General features: G+C 43.9%; 2 protein-coding genes across 7 annotated transcripts in view; one reads left to right on the top strand and one right to left on the bottom strand.

Moving 5' to 3' along the window:
• cfap210 (cilia and flagella associated protein 210) overlaps positions 1-12,521 on the bottom strand; it is a 113,935-nt gene extending 101,414 nt beyond the window's left edge. For all 3 annotated transcript variants that reach the window (XM_068034561.1, XM_068034562.1, XM_068034563.1), the window contains exon 1: positions 12,353-12,521. In XM_068034561.1, the coding sequence (XP_067890662.1) occupies positions 12,353-12,419 (67 nt within the window). In that variant the 5' untranslated portion in view covers positions 12,420-12,521. The remainder of the gene's footprint in view (positions 1-12,352) is intronic.
• Positions 12,522-12,608: 87 nt separating this feature from the next.
• Positions 12,609-18,056, top strand: phospho2 (phosphatase, orphan 2). Of its 4 annotated transcripts, none has more exons than XM_068035386.1 (3): positions 12,609-12,835; positions 15,860-15,952; positions 16,043-18,056. In XM_068035386.1, exon 3 carries the CDS (start codon positions 16,066-16,068, stop codon positions 16,792-16,794), a length of 729 nt encoding a protein of 242 aa, XP_067891487.1. In that variant the 5' UTR covers positions 12,609-12,835; positions 15,860-15,952; positions 16,043-16,065; the 3' UTR covers positions 16,795-18,056. The 4 variants fall into 4 exon arrangements, with proteins under 4 accessions (XP_067891487.1, XP_067891486.1, XP_067891488.1 ...); XM_068035387.1 differs by lacking the exon at positions 12,609-12,835 and adding an exon at positions 12,842-12,937; XM_068035385.1 differs by lacking the exon at positions 15,860-15,952.
• Positions 18,057-18,638: the final 582 nt, after the last annotated feature.

Below are 18,638 nucleotides of genomic sequence, written 5' to 3'. Positions count from 1 at the left end.
AGTGAGTCTGGGGAATTAATAAGGGATAATAAGGAGATGGCAGATGAATTGAACAGATATTTTGCATTGGTCTTCACTATTGATGATACAAGTAACATCTCAGTATTCGCTGTAAGTCAGGAAATGGAATGGAGGGAGGAACTCAAGAAAATTACAATCACCAGGGAAATGGTACTGAACAAATTGTTGGGGCTGCAGGCTGACAAGTCCCCGGGTCCTGATGGACTGCATTCTCGGGTGTGAAAAGAAGTGGCTAGTGAGATAGTTGATGAGTTAAGTTTTAATTTTCCAAAATTCTATAGATTCGGGGAAGGTTCTGTTAGATTGGAAAATAGCGAATGTAACTCCTTTTTTCAAAAAGGCAGACAGAAAGCAGGAAACTACAGGCCAGTTAGCTTAACATCTTCTTAGGGGAAATGTTAGAAGTTATTATTAAAGATGTTATAGCAGGGCATTTAGAAAAATTCAAGCTAATCAGACAGAGTCAACATGGTTTTGTGAAAGGGAAATCATGTTTGACCAATTTATTGGAGTTCTTTGAGGGAGTGCTGTGGATAAAGGGGAACTGGTGGATGTATTGTACTTAGATTTCCAGAAGGCATTTGATAAGGTGCCATGTCAAAGCTAATAGGGGGTAACATATTGGCGTGGATAGAAGATTGGCTAGCTAACAGGAAACAGAGAGTAGGCATAAATGGGTCATTTTCTGATTGGCAAGATTTAACGAGTGGTGTGCCACAGGGATCTGTGCCAGGGTCTCAACTTTTTATAATTTATATAAATGACTTAGATGAAGGGACCGAAGGTATGGTTGCTAAATTTGCTAATGACACAAAGATGGGTAGGAAAATAAAGTTGTGAAGAGGATATCAGCAGGCTACAAAGGGATATAGATAGGTTAAGTAAGTGGGGAAAACCCTGGCAAATGGAGTATAATGTGGGAAAATGTGAAATTGTCCACTTTGGCAGGAAGAATAAAAAAGCATATTATCTAAATGGTGAGAGATTGCAGAGCTCTGAGATGCAAAGGGATCTGGGTGTCCTAGTGCATGAATTGCAAAAGGTTAGAATGCAGGTACAGCACGTAATTAGGAAAGCTAATAGAAAGTTATCATTTATCGCGAGGGGAATTGAATACAAAAGTAGGGAGGTTATGCTTCAGCTATACAGGGCATTGGTGAGACCAATCTCATAGAGAGAGATTGATACAGCACTGAAATAGGCCCTTCGGCCCACCGAGTCTGTGCCGACCAACAACCACCCATTTATACTAATGCTACATTAATTCCATATTCCCTACCACATCCCCATCTGGAGTACTGTGTACAGTACTGGTCTCCTTCTGTAAAGAAGGATGTAAAAGCGATGAAGGCAGTACAAAGAAGGTTGACGAGACTAATACCTGGAATGGGCGGGCTGTCTTGAGGAAAGATTGGACAGGCTAGGCTTGTATCCGCTGGAATTTAAAAGACGAAGAGGCAACTTGATTGAAACATAGAGTCATAGAGCGATACAGCACCAAAACAGGCCCTTCGGCCCAACGAGTCGGCGCCAACCATCAACAACCCATTTATACTAATCCTACATTAATCCCATTTTTTCCCGCTCACATCCCCACCTTCCCTCAATTCTCCTACCACCTACCTACACTAGGGCCAATTTACCTATCAACCCGCACGTCTTTGGCATGTGGGAGGAAACAGGAGCACCCGGAGGAAACCCACGCGGTCACAGGGAGAACTTGCAAACTCCGCACAGGCAGTACCCAGAACCGAACCCGGGTCGCTGGAGCTGTGAGGCTACAGTGCTTGCCACTGCACCACTGTGCTGCTGAGGCGTCTTGACAGAATGGATGTGGAAAGGATGTTTCCCCTTGTGGGAGAATCTAGAACTAGGGGCCACTGTTTAAAAATAAGGGGTCGCCCATTTAAGAAAGAGATGAGGAGAATTTTTTTTCTCTCCGAGGGTTATGAGTCTTTGGAATTCTCTTCCTCAAAAGGCGGTGGAAGCAGAGTCTTTGAATATTTTTAAGGCAGAGGTAGATAGATTCTTGATAAGTAAGTGGGTGGAAGGTTATCGGGGGTAGTTGGAAATGTGGAGTAATCAGTTCAGCCATGAACTTACTGAATGGCGGAGCAGTCTCGAATGGCCAAGTGGCTTACTTCTGCTCCTAATTCGTATGTTCGTATGTGCATAAATTGTTGAAGGTGGCAGGACAGGTTGAGAGAACGGTTAATAGAGCATACAGCATCCTTGGCTTCATTAATAGGGGCATAGAGCACAAAAGCAAAGAAGTTATGTTAAACTTTCAAAGAACACTGGTTTGGTCTCAATTTGAGTACTGTGTCCAGTTCTGGCCGCTATACTTTAGGAAAGATGTGAAGACATTAGAGAGTGCAGAAAAGATTCACGAGAATGGTTCCAGGGATCAGGAAGTTCAGTTACCTAGATAGATTGGAGAAGTTGGGAATGTTTTCCTTAAAGAAGAGAAGGTTGAGAGGAGATTTGAGAGAGGTGTTCAAAATCATGAGGGCTCTGGACAGAGTAGATAGGGAAAAACTATTCCCATTACTGGAGGGAAGAAGAACAAGAGGGCACAGATTTAAGGTAATTGGCAAAAGAAGCAATAGCGACATGAGGAAATTTTTTTTATGCAGCGAGTGGTTCGCATCTGGAATGCACTGCCTGAGGGTGTGGTGGAGGCAGGTTCAATCGAGGCATTCAAGATAGAATTGGATTGTTATCTGAAAAGGATGAATGTGCAGGGCTAGGGGAGAAGGCAAGGGACTGGCACTAGGTAAACTGCTCTTTCGGAGAGCCAGTGCAGACACAATGGCCAGATGGCTTCTTTCTGTGCTATAACAATTCTGTGATTTGGACAATGAATGTCCAGGCAGCGTCTGTGTTATTTATTCAATAGAAAACAAACATGAAGTTGCAAGATGGACCCTTTAATAGCGTTATTTAAAGTGCCAATAGGTGACCTGTCCACAAAAAGGCTGCAACAGGTAGGGGTGCAGCAGTGGCTCTACCTCTAGCGAGATGGAGCAAAGGGTGCTGAGAGGGAAGGCTCCACACTATCCCCTCTGCCAAGTGACAGCCAAACTCCTCCATGCTCCTGGACAGTGACAGGAGGCTGTCTGGCAGGCCAGGCAATGCACCCATATCTTGGTCTGCGTGCCCATTCAGCTTTCTCCTGTATGTCATCCCATCATACGACCTCACAGAATGTCTATAGTTCTCCCTAATATTGTCAGATCAAGTGTCCAGTCGCATTAAGGATACAGCAGCCACCCTCACATATGGGGCATTATTCAGACGGGGACATCACTGAGGGACACATCAACGCACATGTATGTCATGCTGGAAGAGATGAGAGAGGGCAGCCTACTGATGAATCATTCTCCTCTCATCCTGCAGGAGAAGTGAGCCCATAAAGCTCAGGAAATGGCCAGAACGGGTGGTGGTGTGTCCCAACTCCATACTCTGACGCCAATGAAGGAGGCGGCGCTGGAGATCACCAAGTTCCCACGAGTCAGGCAATGGGGGATGACAAGACGAGAGGCTATGAACATCAGGGTCATTTGATTATTCTATGTTGAAGTGAAGGGCATGGAGAAGACTCCTGCTCAATGTATGCTGTGGCTCTTTGACCGCTATCATCTAAGGGGATGGTTGTGCTGGGGACACTTGTTGAGTAGGACAAGTTCTCTTTTCCACTTTCTTGTGTTTCCCACAGGGCCAGTTGCAGAGGGGTACCAGAGTGCACAAGTGAGGAGGGATCAGCACACCCTCCTCATTTGGGGGTGGGGGGGGGGGGGGGGGGGGGAGACTCACTGGAACCAGCACCGTCACATCACATACTTCGGCACGTTGCACCAGTGCAGACACACTCACCTCGGTTGGGCCCCAGAGTAGCATAGAAAGGGGAGCACTGGGTGGACCTGACATCACGCATGAGCAGGAGGAAGAGCATGAGGCAGAGTCGGCTGTGGGCCCGTCCCCCTTGGAGGACAGAGGACAGACACAGCGATGCTCCACTGGGCAAAGATGCTGGGCCTCAGGTGTCACAAACAAGGAGGGTCTTGCTGGAGAACCAGAGGCAGATAAGTTCCTGTTTGTTGGAGTTCCTTGAAGATTTGAGAAGCCATGGACAGGCAATGGAGTAGTCCATGCAGCACATGTGTTCGGATGACTCAGGGATTCGATCATATAAGTTCCTCCTTTGAGAGATTGGGCAAACTCTTGGACAGCCAAATGCTGCACCACTCTGAGTGGGTGAAGGAGCTGCGTGCTGACTTGCACAGAAAGAGTGAGACTCTCTGTAGCATAGATCACTGAGTGTCACTGATGGCGCAAAGATGCTTGGAGTAGATGCCAGCTGCGTCCCAGTCAGTGGCCTCATCGAGCATCTAAGGGCCAGGAAAGGGCTGAGACGATCAACCTGGTAGATGAAAGAGGGCCACCCCTCAGGAGGTAACAAGCTTTGGCCCCTCGCCCCTTCCAATTCAGGAACCATCTGTGTGCCAAAACCCTGTGACAGAGACAGTCCATGCAATGACACAGGCGTGGAAGCCTGTGGAGGAGCTCCCACGGGCATCTCCAAGATGAGGACAGAAGCGGCACAGTGGTGCAGTGGTTAGCACCGCAGCCTCACAGCTCCAGCGACCCGGGTTCAGTTCTGGGTACTGCCTGTGCGGAGTTTGCAAGTTCTCCCTGTGTCTGCGTGGGTTTCCGCTGGGTGCTCCGGTTTCCTCCCACCTCCAAAGACTTGCAGGTTGATAGGTAAATTGGCCATTGTAAATTGCCACTAGTGTAGATAGGTGGTAGGAGAATGGTGGGGATGTGGTAGAGAATATGGGGTTAATGTAGGATTAGTATAAATAGGTGGTTGTTGGTCGGCACAGACTCGGTAAGCCGAAGGGCCTGTTTCAGTGCTGTATCTCTAAAATAAAAAAAAAATAAAAATAAAAAAAATAAGCAACAGGCATCTCAGCCAGAAGCAGAGAGTAGGGAACAGCCTGCATCCACCTTATCCTCTGCCACAGGGAGAGGACCCCATAGATGTAGTAGAGAAAGAAAGTCGCCACGCCGTTGATTTCAATTAATGGGTCACCTGGGTGCTGTTCTCCATATTTGTACGATGTTTTGTTTACATTTCAATATCACTAGTTTGAAATCAATCAGATGTGTGTTATTGATGGTTCATGTCAAAAGGGGCATGCAGTCTTGTGGGTGGGTGGGGGGGGGGGGTGCGGGCGGCATAGGGCCCTGGAATTGCTGTATTTCTATGTTTTGTGATGTTGGAGAGTGTTGGTGATAAAAAACCTCATTCTCCAAGGTCATGGCTGGCAATGGGACTTGACAGATGTGGGTCTTTGAGGAGGGATAGCTCTCCATGCTAGAAGATGAGTTCATGTCCCTTTGGTCATAGGGGCTCAGAGGTGATCAGTGTGGCCCTTGCAGCCATGCCAGCTTGCAGTTCGCCCTGTGGTCTGGGATGGCAAGGCCATGTGGTCTGGGATGGCAAGGCCATGTGGTCCTCTGCTACCTGGTTGCTGGCCACCTCAAGCGAAACCTACCTCCACCTCTTCATCCTCTTCTTCCTCCTCCCAGTGTTCCTGAGTTGAAGTGGCATTCCAGGTCCTCCTCCTCATCCATCTCCAGGCCTTTTTGTATTGTCATGTTGTGCAGGGCATGGCAGATGACCATGATACAAGACACTCTGACTGGCTCATATTGGTGGGCACCACCTGACTGGTCAAGTCATGAAACATATCTTCAGGATGCCAATGGTCTGTTCAATGCAGGTCCATGTTAGTAGGTGGGTCTGGTTGTAGCACCTTTCTCCATCCGTGTCTGGGTAGCGCAACGGCATCAGAGCCATTTCTATAGGGGATAACCCTTATCCCCCAGCAGCCACCCACGGCGTCTGGATGTGGGCCTGAAGAGGTGCAGTGCAGCACCTGGGACTCTCGCAGAATAAAAGAGTCATGACAGTTGGCTGTGGTCATAGACAGCTAGACATTGAATGAGTGGTAGCCCTTTCTGTGCAGGAATCTTTTTGGCTTGTTGGTCAGTGCCTTGATGGCTTCGTGGGTGTAATCGATGACCCCCTGGACCTGAGGGAATCCTCTGTGTCTGCACTGGCCCATCAGTGTCAAAGTGGATGTAGTCCCTGCCCTCTAGATCGGGCATCCGAGACCAGCCTGATGGCGTGATGAGCCAGCGACTGTGAGATGCCACCTAGGACTGCAGCTGATCCCTGGAACCATCCGGTTGCATAGAAATTCAGAGTGGCAATGATCTTGACGGCTGCAGGCCAGGGACTGCCATGAGGCCCCCAAGGCCTCAAGTCAGAGTAGATCAGAGCACAAATGGCCGAGACCACCTGTCTGGATAGATACAGCTTCCTACGGCACTGGCACTCTGTCATATGCAAGCAGCTGACTCTTGGGTGCTAGACACGATGTCTAGGGTAGCGCCTTCTTCCCCCTGCTGTACTCCTCTGACTTCCTTCTGTCCAAGAGGTTGAAGCTCATCCTGGCTGCTCTGTCCAATGTCAGAATAGCCTGTTCCCTCAGCTGGTGCACATTCGCTCAGAAGCCTTCCCCTGCCAACTCCAAATGCCCAAGTGATGCCAGAGGCCTCACGTCACTCTACAGATTCCTACCACTTACACTGGCGAATGAAAGTCTTTCAGCTCCAGCAATAGCTACTCTGTGGTACTTTTAAGCAGCAGAGCTTTATTCTGGACCTCTACAATGTTAGCCAGACCTTCCAATAGCCCTTTTGCCCCCCCGCCACCGCCCCCCCCCCTCCAGCTCTGTTCACGACTCCTACACCTAGCCATGTTCCAGACATGACGTTTTCCCCATGCACATCTATTGAAACTTGCAAACCACTCCTGACAAGCCTTTCAATGAGCTCCACAATGAGCTCAATTCCCAATTAACTGTAGGCGTCCATATTTCCCATTCTCTCCCTCCCGGTGTCCCTTTAATAATTGCTTCATGTTTGGAAGCCAGTGCCAACCTCCAAGAATTTTCAAATTGTCCGCGCATTCATTCCCGCACCCACTGGGATTTCAAAATTCAACCCTAGGGCTCAGGAGATGCAGGTGTCCTTGTCCCTCACCAGTTCTGCTCTGCTCCCTTCTATTGCTTCCACCTTGTCCTGCAAGAGAGAGGGAAGAATGTCAGTGGTTGTGCAGCACTGTGTTTGGGTGACAAGCTTACCATAACTGAATAGCTGGAGTTATGGGTAGGAAGTGAGAAAGGGTGTGAGGCTATCAGCATTGGTAGGTGTGTAAGGGTGAGGTGAAGTATCTGGATGTTAGACATGCGTCTTGAGTACCAGGAAGTGCTGATGTGTGAGTGATGGGAATCTGGTGCCTTGAGCAGCAAGACAGGTTGATGGTGTGGTGGGTAGGATATGTTATGTGAAAATGCATTCAGTGACCTTGACCACCCACAGGAAATCATTAGAACTCTTATGGCACTCCTGCCAGATCCTTGTATCCAGACTCCAGGAGCTGATCTTCCTGGCCACCTGATCTCACTGAGGTGGCCTTTGAGGGCCTTCTGGCCCCCCACCGATCAATGGCATCTCTCCTCCTACCCACCTGCAGCATTAATGCCTTCAGCACCACATCCATTATTATGGATCCCACTTTCCTCACTCGTGTTCACTTTACAATAATTTATATTGCAGCAATATTTTAGTGCAGCTTTCCTAGACACGGCCTGCCTTTCAAAGCAGGTAGGCTGTACCACTTCATCTGCAGACAACACTACCAGAACCTCCTGTTATGTACAGGGGCCGCAGGCAGCATTCAGGAGCAGACAGTAATGTGGGAGTCTCTTGTGCCCACCATCTTTCAGATAAGGTGGGCACACAAAGTTTACAAGTTGCCCACCTCAATCTGAATGGGTGCAGGTTGGTCACGAATCGCAACCTCCACATCCAAAAGACGGGGCTAACCAATTTCCAGCCTTATATGTTTCAATGAGATCACCTCTCATACTTCTAAACTCCAGAGAATGTAAGCCCATTCTACTCAATCTCTCATCACAGGACATCCCTCTCATCCCAGGAATCATTCCAGTGAAACTTTGTTGCACCCCATCTAAGGCAAGTTATGTCCTGCCTTTCAATAAAGAGACCAAAACTGTACACAGTACTTGCCGCTAGCAATAAAGGCCAAAATACCATTTGCCTTCCTAATTTCTTGCTCTATCTGCATGTTAACCTTCTGTAATTCATGTACAAGGAACCTCAAATCCCTTCGAATTCCAACATTTATTAGTCTCTCACTTTTTAAAAAGTATTCTGCTTTTCTATTCTTCCTATAAATGTGGATAATTTCACACTTCCCCACATTAAATGCATCTGCCATCTTCATACCCATTCATTTAACCTGTCTATATCCCTTTGCAGCCTCTTTACGTCCTCATCACAGCTTAAGTTCCCACTTAACTTTGTAATGTCAGCAAACTTGGATATATTACACTCAATCCCCTCATCTAAGTTATTGATGTAAATTGTAAATAGGTGAGGCCCAAGCACTGAATCTTGCAGCACTCCACTAGTTACACCCTGCTATTCCAAAAATGACCCATTTATTCCTGCTCTCTGTTTTCTGTCTGTTAACCTATCCTCCCTCAATCCATGCTAATATGTTACCGCCAATCCCATGAGGCCTAATCTTGTGAAATAACCATTTGTGAGGCACTTTATTGGATGCCTGCTGAAAATCCAAAGGGTCCCCCTTATCTACCATGCTAACTACATTCTAAAAAAACTCTAATAGATTTGTCAAACATGATTTCCCTTTCATAAACCACGTTGATTGTGCCTAATCATCGTGATTTTCCAAATGACCTTTAACCATGTCATGGAATGGATGCCAGTTGCTCCCCAGCTGGTGGTTCCCTCTAATGATCAAGTGCGTCATGAAAGGACTGAGGCAGATGATAATGAGGGGCCCATCCTCAAGGGGTGCCATCATCTTCATCCGCCTCCATGACCCTACTGACTGAGGAACCAACTGCACAGAGAGGCCCTGTGACAGAGGCTGTCCCACACTGACATCAGTGCAGCAGCCTGTCCCCAATGGTACCTCTATGATGAGGTCAACCGCTACGGGCATCTCAGCTGCGTGCGGAAACAAGTGAGGCTGCCTCCATCTCATTCCCAGCCCAAGTGGGAGTACCCCATAGAAGCTGCCGCAAGCATAGGCCACCATTGCAGCTTGTGGTTCATTAGGATGACAGTTTTTATTTTAATGTTAAGGATGAATGAGTCAATACAATGGACATGTTGTTGGTTGCACCCAGACTTGTGTGTTTGCATTTTTTGATGGCAAAAATGGCAAGAAGATGGGGAGCAAGGCCAAGCTCGGTGTTGGGGGAGACTTGTGTTCAATCCAAGGTTGGTAACACTGGAAGTATTCAGAGTTGTGTGCATTGAGGATGCGTTCCTTCACTGAAGGAAAGGTGACTCACAGTGCCAACGGTCCTACAGGATGAGTGTAGCTCAGGTGAGACGTCCCTGGATCAGAGAGGCCCTAGAGTCCAAGCCATCCTGATTAATGGCATGTCTCCAGAGGTGGCCTAGGTGACCTCCTTGTAAAACATGGGCACCTCATCTTCCTCCTTCTTCGAGGAACTGTATTGTTCCAGCGCTTCTCCCTCTTCAAGGTCCACACCTCTCTGGAGGGCCTTGTTATGGAGGGCGCAGCAGACCACAACAATGCACAGGACCCTTGACAGGGTGTACTGGAGGGCTCCACCCGACCGGTCAAGGCACCGGACCCCCATCTTCAAAAGACCAATGGCCAGCTCGACGGTGGTCCTTGTGACCAGATGGCATTGGTTGTAGCGCCTCTGTGCCCCTATTGCAGGGTTAGGTAAAGGTGTCAAAAGCGATCTCTTCAAATGATATCCTTTATCTCCCAACAGCCAATTGCCCCAGTGCTCGCAGTCCAAATGCTCAGTGAGCTCTACTCACGCGATGGCAACTCTGTGCCAATGAATGAAGGACTCTCTAAGCCTTCCCCTTTTTAATTCAGCGTTCTGATTATCTCCCTTGGCCAGAACTGTGACTGTGATGCCGCTTCGTCCTGATAAGACATTTTGGAGAACCTTCATGGTTCCCTGCCTCCTTTCCAAAATAGAAAACTGGTTCTCAATGAGCTGTTAACTAGCTTGTTAGCACTATCAATTGCTTGTCTGCCCTTTTCGGGCAAGTTGCTGGGTCCCGCTTCCCAACGCCACTCAGAACACAAAATTGTGGGCCTGCCTGCCTCCGTTCCTGCCCACACCATGCAATGAAAATTCAGCTCTATATTTCTTGCTAGTTTACTCTCATTCTATTTTCTCCCTCTATCAATTTCTTGGTCATGCTTTGCTGATTTTTAAAACGCTCCCAATCTTCGGGCTTACTACACTTTTTGGCAACATCATAAACGTCTTCTTTCAATCTAACATTGCACGACAGCTTTTTGCTTCTTTCCCCATTATTGCTACTGCTGCTCCTCCTCTTTCTTTAGCAAGAGTGAAATTGCCAGAAAGATCTCAGTGTTGAAAAATTTGCATTGCTTGAAGCTTCTTAATAGTTCAGGAGGTTGCACAGCTGCTACAATCATCTAAGTAGCCACAAACTACTGTCTAATACCAGCAAAATGCTTCCCAAACCTTTGCAGCTTTTTAGCAAAGGGCAAGTAAGTATCCCTTTATATAATGCTTGAAAAGGCCATATCGCAACCTGTACTTTAATTATTTCAAGTCTGTTAATCTTCTACATTCAAAGGAATCAAAAGGCTTCACCCTCTTGAAGGCCAATAAAGCCTTTCTGAGGTCTGGTACCCAAAATTGAATGCAATACTTCAGAGAGGATCTCACCAGAGCTCTGTGCACCTGCAACACAACTTCCACTCCTTTGTATTTCTGCACTCCTAAGCTAAAGGCCAACATTCCATTAGCCTTTTAAACTATGAGCAGATTGAAAAAGTAGCAGTGGCAACATGGGTTAAGATGAAAATAGTGTTAGAAAGGTATCCTTTCCACCCCTTACAAGGCACAAGTCAGAAGTGTGATGGAATACTCATTATTTATATGGATCAGCACAGCTCCTTCAACACTCAAAAGGGTCAACACAACCCAGAGCGAAACTGTCCACTTGATCAGCACCCCATTGACCAAGTTAAACAGCCATTCCCTCCACAATGGTGCACTGTGACTGCAGTAACTCAATCTTCTTTGAATCAAGACTTATTTGACAGCACCTCCCAAACCATGACCTGTACTGCCTAGAACAGCAAGTGTAGCGGGTACATAGAAACAACACTGCCTTCAAGGTCCCCTCCTAGATACACACCAGCCCAACTCCGACATATATTCATCATTGCTGGGCCAAAATCCTGGAACTCCCTACATAACAGTACTGTGGGAGTACTTTCACCACATGGACAGCAGCAGTTTGAGAAGGTGGCTCACCATCGCCTTCTCAAGGACAACTAGGGGCAAATCATAAATACTGGCCTTGTCAATGATGCCCATATCCCATGAACAAATGAATAAAATAAACTGGCTTGAGAATGATAACTGACTCCTTTTTTGGCCTCCCTCTGTTTCCAGCAGGAATGCTGCCCCCTCTCCCAAATTGAGTTCTGCCTGGAATTCATCACCAGTGTTAAGTCAGCTTTTTTATATTTGCAATTTTCATTCCACTACTGCCTTGTTTAAAGGCTACAGATTCAGAACATCAAATCTACAAAGACAAATGCCATCCGGTTTCTATTCCCCCAAATGCTTCATTCAGGCTATGTTCACTGGCCATAAAATGATTAATTTGAGTAAAATACAACTACAGGTTCACTTATATTAACTAGCATCGTGATGTCTACTGGATATTGCTGGATTGATAACATTCACTCAAAAGAAGCATTTGAGCTCATGCAAAACATACCTCCGGAAGCTCTGTTATTTTGTTATACCGGAAAGCATATTGTAGACATAGCATCATTTTTGTCCTCGGGCAACTGTACGCAAAGAAAAATATTGTCTGTTGTCCTTCACCCATAAAACCTGATGCAATTAATGAAAATAATTGTCAGGGCCTTAATAACGCAAGCCGTCTGAGCCACATGCACATCAGAGTGGCATGAAAGCTCACACACACTGAGGAAGCCTCGGACCTCAACGCCCCATGATGTGGGGTACCTATGCCCAAAGAATAGCAATGCTTTAGGCACCGAATACATTATGGATTTACTTGATCGGTGCCAAGTGAAACAATGAGTAAAAACGCAATATGATAGAGGGCCCTTTGATCCTTTCAAAAAACTCACGAGAACTGCAGCTACTGTTACTCATCAGTCTTCTGTTTTGAAGCGTGAAGTCTGTAGCTGTCGCCATTTGCTTAAGGAAAGCAAAACTTGCATCAAAAGCTAATTTTCGAGCACGGACATTAGTCAGTTATTTCATTCAACTCACAACAGGGATGTTTTCCCTTTCCACGGTTGCCCAGCAACAGCACCGGAAGTATGAGGAAGATGTCCCGCCCCTTCCCCGCCAGTGTGTTCTTTTATTGCCCGGCAACCGGCCGGTGGGCGGAGTCATAATCAGTCCATGGAGGTGGTGATTTTGGTGTGAAGCGGCGCGCGAGCAGAATTGGTTCGTTCTCGCGTCGCGTGTTATCGCCGCCGCTGGGCGGTATGTGGGAGTGGAGTGGGACATCCGACACCCCGGCAACGCTGAGCTCGCTAATTTCGGCGCTGTAGCTTTGAGTGAAGGTTTCGTGTCAAATGAAAGTCTTCTGGACATTAACAAAGGTATTTCGTGCTTGGGCTGTCGTTCCTTTAAGTAGTGATAATCGCTCCCGGGTTCGACAATTGGAGAAGAAAGGAAACCAAAGAGAAAGCTTACTGCAGACGGTAGCGTATTGGTCGGGTTACCAGTAATTTATCCTCTGTGCTGTAGTTTATTTTGACACTTGGTCCCTTTAGTAAGTCTGTATAAGGAAAGCTAAGACTCTGTCCTCTTTTGGGCCTACCTGGAGTCAGCAGCTTGGAGAGAAGTGTGACCAAATCCAATGTCAAATATTTGCGGAAATGATTAAGAAATCTCCTGAATTGATCTGTCAGTCTTTTAGTAGAGATTAGTTAAAACAAAGATTTGGAATAATTTGAAAATCTTGCAAATTAGCCGGGGGGGGGGGGGGGGGGGGGAGAGACTAAATGCAGTAACATTTACCGCCAATCAATGCTCTCCTGTGTAAACTAGATAAAAATAGCACAAGGTGAATGGCTCCAAGCAGCTGCGAAAGTGTAATGACATTACTCAGCCTAAACATAGCGCTAGAAATTGTTACGTTTCTGACGTTTGCAGAAAGTTATGTAGCTGTATTCCTCTTGTAAATGTTTACCAGTCAGACAATGAATTAAACAATTATCTCAGGAAGGTCAGGGAAGTTGAATCATAAGTTTTGATGTCCCTAGAAAGGATGAATTTGAGTCGGAGATCAATGAGTCTTGACCTCGGCACAGTTAGCATGTATGCAGGAATGGAGATTGAGCACTATTTTCAAAAGCTTATTTAAGGGAACTAAACAGTCAGGAATAATATGAAATTGCTTTTGGTGTTAACATACATATTTTTTTCTTATTCAGTGGTTTAATTTGTGGCACACATGACCTGCTGGCCTGCTAGGTCTCTACCAGTGTTCCTCTTTTGCTACAGACCTGTTTACTTTTATTTTTAAGCATTTTCTCTTCATTACTTAACTCTTCCAACTTTTATACATTTTGGAAAAGGGAATGTAAACACACAAGGTGAAAAGGATAGAATAAATTGCAACGCATGTGTTTGGTCCAGGTCACCAGGTTGAAAAGTGCATGTTGGTTGAAACCCAGGGAGAAATGGATTGCCATTGGCAGTAAAATATTTAAATCCTCTAATAGCTTGAGAGGGGGACTCTAGGGATGGATGTGCAATATATAATAAAATAAATATTTGCTATTTGAATATTTAGTGATCTAAGTACTGTGATTTGGTTGTAGTCAAAGTGTCTGTTATATTGTTATTTTGTAAAATCAGCTTTAAAATATTTTCTTTTGAAATTTTGATTTATTAGTCCTGATAGGAAATTGGGTAATGAATTTTAAATGAAAGTTATGACAGAAGTGGGAGGAGTGCAGTGTCTTTCTTCATTCCACTTCTCCACAGGTCACAACATAACGTTTACCCAGTTACCAATAGTCAATCATAGACTCTATTTTTATCCCAGAATAAAATACACCAATCAAGTTTCTTTAATAAACTACAAAATTATCAGTTTATTAGAAAACAAGACATAACCAGTAATGCCGCAAAGCATTAACACACAGATTGAAATATGAAAGTTCCCTTTTACTTTAGCCCCTCACACACACCCCCACTAGTTAACTTGAAAAAAGAGATTTTATTTTTAGTGCTCTGTTACGAAAAAAAGAATATTTTGACCAAATACTTGCTAATTCTTCAAAAAAAAAGATATGCAAAGATGTCCGTTGTCCCTTTTTGGTTTGGCGTTCCAAATATGTGAAGATGGGTATCACTGGGATCTTTCTCTGGAGCAATTTATTCAGGTGGCGTCAAGGATTTTATCCAGCAGGTTTTTCCAACATCTCAGGGAAATGTAGCAAATGGGGTTTCAGGCAGGCTTTTCAGGAGGAATGCATCATCAATTTCTCTATTGCTTACACTCATTTCTAAGAGCTTCTCAAAGAGATGGAAAAACTGGCAGGCTTTTCAAAGAGATGGAACAGGCTGAATTGGGGTTTTGTCCTTCAGGTTGATTTTGAAAACTCCATTGTCCAAAGCAAAACCAAAAACAATCTCGAGTCAAGCCTCCTGAGCCCTATAAATCTTGACCTGTCATTTCTCTGTAAACATCTTCAAGTTTTAAAAAAAAAACCCTGCTGGGTAATTATCTGAAGACAGGACACTTCCAGTAAGGGCTGTTTACAAATCAAGTCCTAAACACCTTACAATAACCCCTTTTTTTGAAAAAAAAACACTAAGTACAGCATCTATGGAATCTTTTTTCAGTTTTAAAACACAAGTCACCCAAAATGAAACAAAAAATGGAAGTACCTTCGTAACAATGTATATTCCAGTTTGTTACAATTATTTGGGCCCGCTCCTGTTAAACAAGCCATCTTTTCCTGATAGATGCCTGCCAGCAAGTAATAGCTCATCAAGCCTCCTTTGACAGCACCTTCAAAACCCGTGACCCCTTCCACCTAGAAGGACAAGGGCAGCAGACTCCAGGGAACACCACCATCTGCAAGTTCCCCTCCAAGTCACATATTATCCTGACTTGGACCTATATCACCATTCCTTCACTGTCACTGGGTCTAAAACCTGGAACTCCCTTCCTAACTGCACGGTGGGTGTACCTACACCAGATGTACTGCAGTGGTTCAAGAAGGTGGCTCACTACGACCTTCTCAAGGGCAATTAGGGATGGGCAACAATGCTGGCCTAGCCAGCAATGCTCACATTCCATGAAAGAATTTGAAAAAACAAATACAAGCCATCTCCCTTGAAGCTGGCATCTATACTCCAGCATCTACATATTTGAATTATTGACAGCCCCTGAAGAATAAAGAACAGAAAAAGATAGCATGACCCCATCTTAAAAACTCTAATTCCCTGGGCTCGCTATTATTCCACACTCAAATATAATAAAGGTTTCATAATTTGAAGCACAACAGATCTGTGTTTTATCATACAACCATAATTTATTAGAGTACCTGTGCAGTACTGAAAAGAAAAGTAGTATATTGATTTGCCCTCAACTTTTATATTTCCAGTGTGAGCTAGTTCAGAGGAAAAATACAGAGGATGTGTTGAGTCATTCATCCTTTCTGTTGTGGAATTTCCCAACATCATAACTTGCAGGGCAAGTAGGTGACATGTTCATTATTTTGTATTGTAATCAACATGAGAGTTTGTTACACCCAAACCATTCATTTTCTTTTTGCTTTTTTTCTTAGAAACAAAATAAAGTATCCAGAGAATGAAGAGTTTACTAGTTTTTGATTTTGATCACACAATTGTAGATGGGAACAGTGACACTTGGGTTGTGAGATGTACACCTGAAAAGAAGCTTCCAGACTGGCTTCGCAAAACATATGATGGAAAACACTGGAATGAATATATGCAAAGAGTCCTTGCCTACATTGGAGACCAAGGAATCAAGGAATCTGAAATGAAACAGGTTATGCAATCTATGCCAATAATTCCAGGGATGGTTGATCTCCTGAAGTTCATTTGCCAAAGCAAGGATCAAGTTGACTGCATAATAATTTCTGATTCTAATACAATTTTCATCAATTGGATCTTAGAAGTTATAAATAGCACCTTAGCATTTGATAGCATTCTTACAAATCCAGCAACTTTTGATGAAGAAAGTCATCTTACAATTAAGAATTTTCATTTTCACAACTGTCCACAATGCCCTGATAATCTTTGTAAGAAAAAAGCATTAGCTGACTTTGTTGCTGACCAACTTAAAATAGGGGTACAGTATAAAAAAACCATTTATACTGGTGATGGAGGGAATGACTTGTGCCCCATTAAAGGTTTGAAAAAGTGTGATATTGCTATGGTCAGAAAAGGCTACAAGTTAGAAAAACTGATTCATGAAATGGTTGATGGAAACTCTGGTTCTATACAGCCGTCAATTATGATATGGTCTTCAGGTGAAGAAATCCTATCTTATTTGAAAAGATGTTTGAAGATTTAAGGAAATCTCTTTCGTAGATTTATTTATAAACCTGCACAAACAAAAATCGGACTTTTAAGTCCACATTTTATTTTCATTTGATTATAATTCAAGAATGTTTCATTCGTAAAATGATCACAATTACTGTAGGATTAAAACAATTTTCTTGGTCACTGTAATTTCAGCAAGTTATCAATAGCTAATAATGAGGCTGTGGATTGAGTTTTTTCACACAGTATGGCCATTGCACCTTTTTCCTAAGGTTTGACTTTTATATTGCTAACAAAGGAATTTGAATTGGTCAAGTTCATAATTTAGGTTTTACTGCATACCTCCCACTGAATATTCTGGAATGTTGTTTAAATTGACTACACCAATATGTAATGGGATTGTACTTTTTAACAAAAATTACTTGCTGTTCACATTAGGATTGGTCTTGCAAATTGAGAATGGTGCATTACTCAGGCTCTATAAATGTAAATTAAGCTTGTTTCATAATTCTGCTAAACCTCAACTGCATCAACATTGTGGAACAAAGCACAATTTGCTACCATTGTGAAACAAGTAAATATATATTTCATTGGGCTGTTTGTCTACTGCCCTATTGTTTCTCTTGTTCATTAAGAATAGCCAGTGTTCATGTTATGTATAATTAATGGTATCAAAATATTCTGTTATTGGTTGGTTGAGCATGGGAGGCTATTGCGTAATGCCTGAGGAATTGCATTAGAAACAATGTTGTACTTCTAATTAGTGAAGCAAATTGTAGGAGCTCTCCGCACTGAGTTTTCTTCATTTTATGATGTGTATTGCATCAGGCTGGGATTTTGCATGCTGTATGTTTTAAGGGAAGAATCTCTTAAACCCCAAATGAACTTGTGTATTCATGGATTTTTTTTTTTAAAACGCCTTGCTACGCCTAAGTTACTATACCTATTGAATTCAAAGTGGAATCAAAGCAGTGTTCAGCCTGTGCAGAAATAAAATGTTCATTCATCGTGTGCAAGTTCAACACCTTTTTGTCATGTGAACTTCAAACTTAAGTCTACAAATGGATTAACTGTGACCCAATTTTTGAACTAATGAAATGTTTTAATAATGTTAACTATTTAAAAATAATGCACTGGATTTTTAAAAATGGTTACATAGTGAGAGACAATTGTATTAAATTTTTTTAATTACACATGGATTTTTAGTTTTTGCTACTGAAATAACAGATTGTGATTCACTGTGTAGCAGTCTCATGTTACTAATCATATTGAGTACATTTTAACAAAACATAACATTTGGGTCTTTTATTTTTGAGTGGAATCACACACCTTTTCTTTAATTAGATTCACTTGATAATTTTGTAAGCAGACTACATCTTCTGTGAACTGAAACCTCTATTCTGTGCCACACTGAGTTAGTGTATCCGAGATCTGACAATTAGCTGCAATCTTAGTAAATTGCTTACTGGAGAATATGTAGAATGCTCACTACATTTCATGTTGTTTCACAGCAATAAAAAGAAATAGCAGAACACTAGACCACTTTTACAGACTAAGGTAGTGATCAGATATATTTACAGTTCACACTTATGCCCCACATTAAAAGTGGTAGTCTGAATATTGCGGTCAGTGGCAATAGACTGGCATTTGCCACCAACTATGCTGAGAAATGTGTGGTTGGCTACAGCAAGAATTTCCACTTCTGGCTGAAGCATAGCCTGCCGATGCGAGGAATAGCAAGGCCTTGCAGTAAGGTGTCTTTCTGCAAGGTCACACCCCATGGTGCCAGGAGCTGAAGACGCACCCAATAAAGTCAACTTCCTGCTGAAAGGCAGGTGCGTGTTTTCTAAACTTTTAAATGACTTTAAATACTTC

Source organism: Heterodontus francisci, chromosome 7 (assembly GCF_036365525.1).
Source record: "Heterodontus francisci isolate sHetFra1 chromosome 7, sHetFra1.hap1, whole genome shotgun sequence".
NCBI classification, from domain to species: Eukaryota; Metazoa; Chordata; class Chondrichthyes; order Heterodontiformes; family Heterodontidae; genus Heterodontus; species Heterodontus francisci.
This window is presented reverse-complemented; position numbering and strand designations above follow the sequence as displayed.

Coding starts and splice junctions, on each gene's coding strand:
- phospho2 (XM_068035385.1), top strand. CDS start 16,066: ATGAAGAGTTTACTAGTTTTTGATTTTGATCACACAATTGTAGATGGG.